Source organism: Orycteropus afer, unplaced genomic scaffold (assembly GCF_000298275.1).
Source record: "Orycteropus afer afer isolate SDZICR_OR568_19922 unplaced genomic scaffold, OryAfe1.0 scaffold08523, whole genome shotgun sequence".
NCBI lineage: Eukaryota > Metazoa > Chordata > Mammalia > Tubulidentata > Orycteropodidae > Orycteropus > Orycteropus afer.
The window spans coordinates 1-3,880 of NW_006930110.1; the positions used below are offsets into that span (position 1 = coordinate 1).

General features: G+C 46.1%; 1 protein-coding gene across 1 annotated transcript; it reads left to right on the forward strand.

The window, feature by feature from the left end:
* The first annotated feature begins 2,458 nt into the window (after window positions 1-2,458).
* Window positions 2,459-3,409, forward strand: LOC103213568 (olfactory receptor 12-like). Its single transcript, XM_007959312.1, has one exon. The coding sequence runs from the start codon at window positions 2,459-2,461 to the stop codon at window positions 3,407-3,409; it is 951 nt and encodes a 316-aa protein (XP_007957503.1).
* The last annotated feature ends 471 nt before the right edge of the window (window positions 3,410-3,880 follow it).

Sequence of the window (3,880 nt, forward strand, 5' to 3'; positions counted from 1 at the left end):
TTTTGGCTATTGTAAATAGTGCTGCGATGAACACGGGTGTGCATATATCTGTTCTCGTCATGGCTCTCACTTCTTTAGGGTATTACCTAGTAATGGAATGCCAAGCCATGATCTTTTCAATAGCTTCATACACATGTGAAAGGTGGACAGTGAGTAAGGAAGACTGAAGAAGAATTGATGCCTTTGAATGGTAATGTTGGCAAACAATATTGAAAATACCACGGACTGACAGAACAAACAAACTGATCTTGGAAGAAGTATAGCCGGAATCCTCCTTAGAAGGAGGAATGGCCAGCCTTCATCTCACCTACCTTTGTCGTATTGTCATAAGGAACCAGTCCTTTGAGAAGGACGTCATGCTTGGTAAAGCAGAGAGTCAGTGACAACAAGATGGATAGACAGTGTGGCTGCAACGATGGGCTCAACTACAGCAAAATTTGTGAGGCTGACACAGGACCAGGCAGTGCTTTGTCCCGTTGTACCGGGGTCGCTGTGTGCTGGAGCCAATTCGACAGCACTAACAACAACACTATAATGCCTAAATGTGGTTTCTTTGCATTAATCCTGTTTTGATTTTGTGGGTTTTATGAATCTATGGATTAACGTCTTTCATTAGTGTTTGGGTTACCTAGTGTCGCTCTAACAAAAAATACCACAAATGGGATGGCTTTAACAAACAGGAGTTTATTCTCTTACAATTTTGGAGGCTGGAAGTCCAAGTTCAAAGTGCCAGGCTCTAGGGACTGGGTGAAAGCCCCTCAACCTTGGGCTTCAGCTCTGCCTTCTGTTTCCAGCCCACTGAAGCTAGAGGTTTTCTTCACTCAGACAGCTGTTGGCTGCTGAGTTCTTCACTCAGATGCTGTTGGCTGCTGAGTCTGACAAACCTAAGGTGGATAAGTAAAAAGGCACAGTCCCGATTACCAAACCATGCGGCAGGCGTGTGATTAAAGTCCATTAAAAGTCCCAAGATCAGCAGAGCATGGCAGGCTGCTGAATGAAGATTCAGCTACATGCAAGGTTCAAGAGTGCCAAAACACTAGAGGACCTTCCTCAAAGCTGTTCCTTATGTCCTGGAAGCAGACCACACCCTCTAAAGCAGCTACTCAGCTGCTGCAATAGATTCCACCATGGAGCTGATTACCAGTCTCATCATGGGGAATACTGCATCCAGCTGCCCAGCCACTCAACCAGGCCCAGCCAAGCTGACACACAACCTTAACTACCACAATTAGTTTGAGAAAATACTCAGCCATTATCTCTCTAAATACTGATTCAGCGTTCTCTGTCTTTCCCCTTTTTTAGGGACTCATCCCTCATGTTAAATTTTCTCACTGTATTTTCTGTCTCTGACCTCTGGTTCTCATTTCGCTATCCATTTTCCTCTTCGTGTTTCTTATGGATAGTTTCTGCTGACCTGCGTCTAGGCCACCAGTTCTCTCTACAGCTATGGCCAATCTTCTGTTTAACCCCCTTACTCCATTCTTAGTTACTGTACTTTTTAAAAATTATACATATGATTAGTTTTATAATTTCCGTATGTCTGCTAAAATCCTTTATCTTTCATTCTTTTGAATATAGGATTTTAGTTATTTCAAAGTTTGTGTCTGCTATCTTCAAAGCCTGACACCACTGTGAATTTTTCTATTGTCTACCATTTCTGCTGTTTTAATTTATATTGCCTTGTTGTTGTTGTTGTTATGTGCCGTTGAGTCGGACCCGACTCCTAGCGACCCCTCCTTGGGTTTCCGAGGCAGTATCACTACGGAAGTAGATTGCCCCATCTTCCTTCTGAGGAGTGGCTGGTGGGTTTGAACTGCCAGCCTTCTGGTTAGCAGTCAAATGCCTTAGCCACTATGCTACCAGAGCTCCCAAATATATATTGCCTTAGCTCCTCAATTTTTAAATTGTCTGCCTGCTATTGTTTATGTAAAACTTTTATAGAAAAACCTTGAGACCTGGGATTATGTGTCTTTCTCTTGAAGAGACATGTTTATTTTTGCAAGATGTCAGAGGCACTAGCACTCAGAACTCACCTTAATCCAATTTCAGTGCTTGAAATGGTCGGAAGCTGGACGGCAGATCTGCTCCTCATTTACACTGAGCCCTGGAATGAATTTTTGGTGATCGTTAGTGACCATCTGCTCTCATCATCAACTCCACAAGATAAGAAAAGCTTCACTACTTAGCATTTGGCCTCTCAGACTCCCTCTTCAAAACTGATTTACACCTGCAGGGATAAAAGGGGCTCCCAATACTGGGTTCACCTCTCTGGTCTTCTGTGAGTATCCTGAACTATGTGTAGCGATTCTTCACTAGATCATCAACTCTCTTAAGGCTTGAATCAGGCGGTGTTTTCATTCAATTCTCTAATAGTCATCATGAGGAAGTGTAGCCTGACCTACCTAACCCACTATTATTGGAAGTGGAATTTCCTCTCCTAGTCTGAAGCCCCAGGACCATGCCAACACAGAAAAACAGCAATGCCTCAGTGGTCTCTTTGCAGGAGTTTGTGCTAGTGGGATTTGAGGGTGGGCTGGAGACCCAGGCCCTACTCTTTGCTGTGTTCCTGGCCCTCTACGTGGTGACCATGCTGGGGAACCTCACAATGATCGTGGTCATCACGCTGGATGCCCGCCTCCACTCTCCCATGTACTTCTTCCTCAAGAACCTCTCCTTCCTGGACCTCTGCTACTCCTCTGTCATCGCCCCCAAGGCCCTGCTCAACTTCTTCTCCTCGACCAGGATCATCACCTTCGCCGGCTGTGCCACCCAGCTCTTCTTCTTCTCTCTGTTGGTCACCACTGAGGGTTTGCTTCTGGGTGTCATGGCCTATGACCGTTTCATGGCCATCTGCAACCCCCTACACTACCCAGTCACCATGTGCCCCTCGGCCTGCACCCGCCTGGTGCTGGGCACCTACTGTGGAGGCTGCTTCAATTCCATTGTGCAGACCAGCCTAACCTTCCACGTCCCATTCTGCAGCTCCAACCATATCAACCACTACTTCTGCGATGTGCCGCCCCTGCTCCAGATTGCCTGTGCCGACATAGCCCTCAATGAGTTGGTCATGTTTGGCATCTGCGGGCTGATTATTGTGGGTGTGACATGTGTGGTCCTCGTCTCCTACAGCTACATCACAGTGACCATCCTGAGGATGCATTCAGCAGCTGGGCGCCACAAGGTCTTCTCAACATGTGGTTCCCACATGACTGCAGTGACCCTCTTTGTTGGGACTGTCTTTGTGATGTACGCCCAGCCAGGAGCCGTGGAGTCCATGGAGCAGGGCAAGGTGGTCTCCATCTTCTATACCCTGGTCATCCCCATGCTCAACCCCCTTATCTACAGTCTGCGGAACAAGGATGTCAAGGAGGCCCTGAGGAGACTGGGTCAAAAACGTGCAGCCAAGTGAAGGAGCTCAGCTGGGGAGAGAGAGTGTCCTGAGAACTCACCAGAAGGAGGGGCTTTTGGTGGGAAATGTGGATCCAGAAATTCCTTCCTGTGTTCTTTCCTTCATTCGTTCAACACTTATTTAAAGCTCACTGTATATCAAGTATTTGCCAACCACTTGGCAAAGATGCACATGACAATGTTCTTGTCCTCTGGGAGCCAACAGTCCCATGCAGTAAAAATAACAAAATGTACTGTGTGGCTTATAACTTATGCAGAAGTACATGTATGACCATAATGGCATGAAGTACAGTAAGTGTTCTCTTTTAACCTTCAGGGTAACTCACTTTGGGAACGGGATAGTCTCCTCAACAAGTCGTACTGGAATGACTGGGTATCCATAGGCAAAATATGACCCTCAACCCTTACAATAATTAACTCAGTATGAAAAAAATCCCTCAATGGAAGAGCTAAAATTTTTAAACACAGAGCA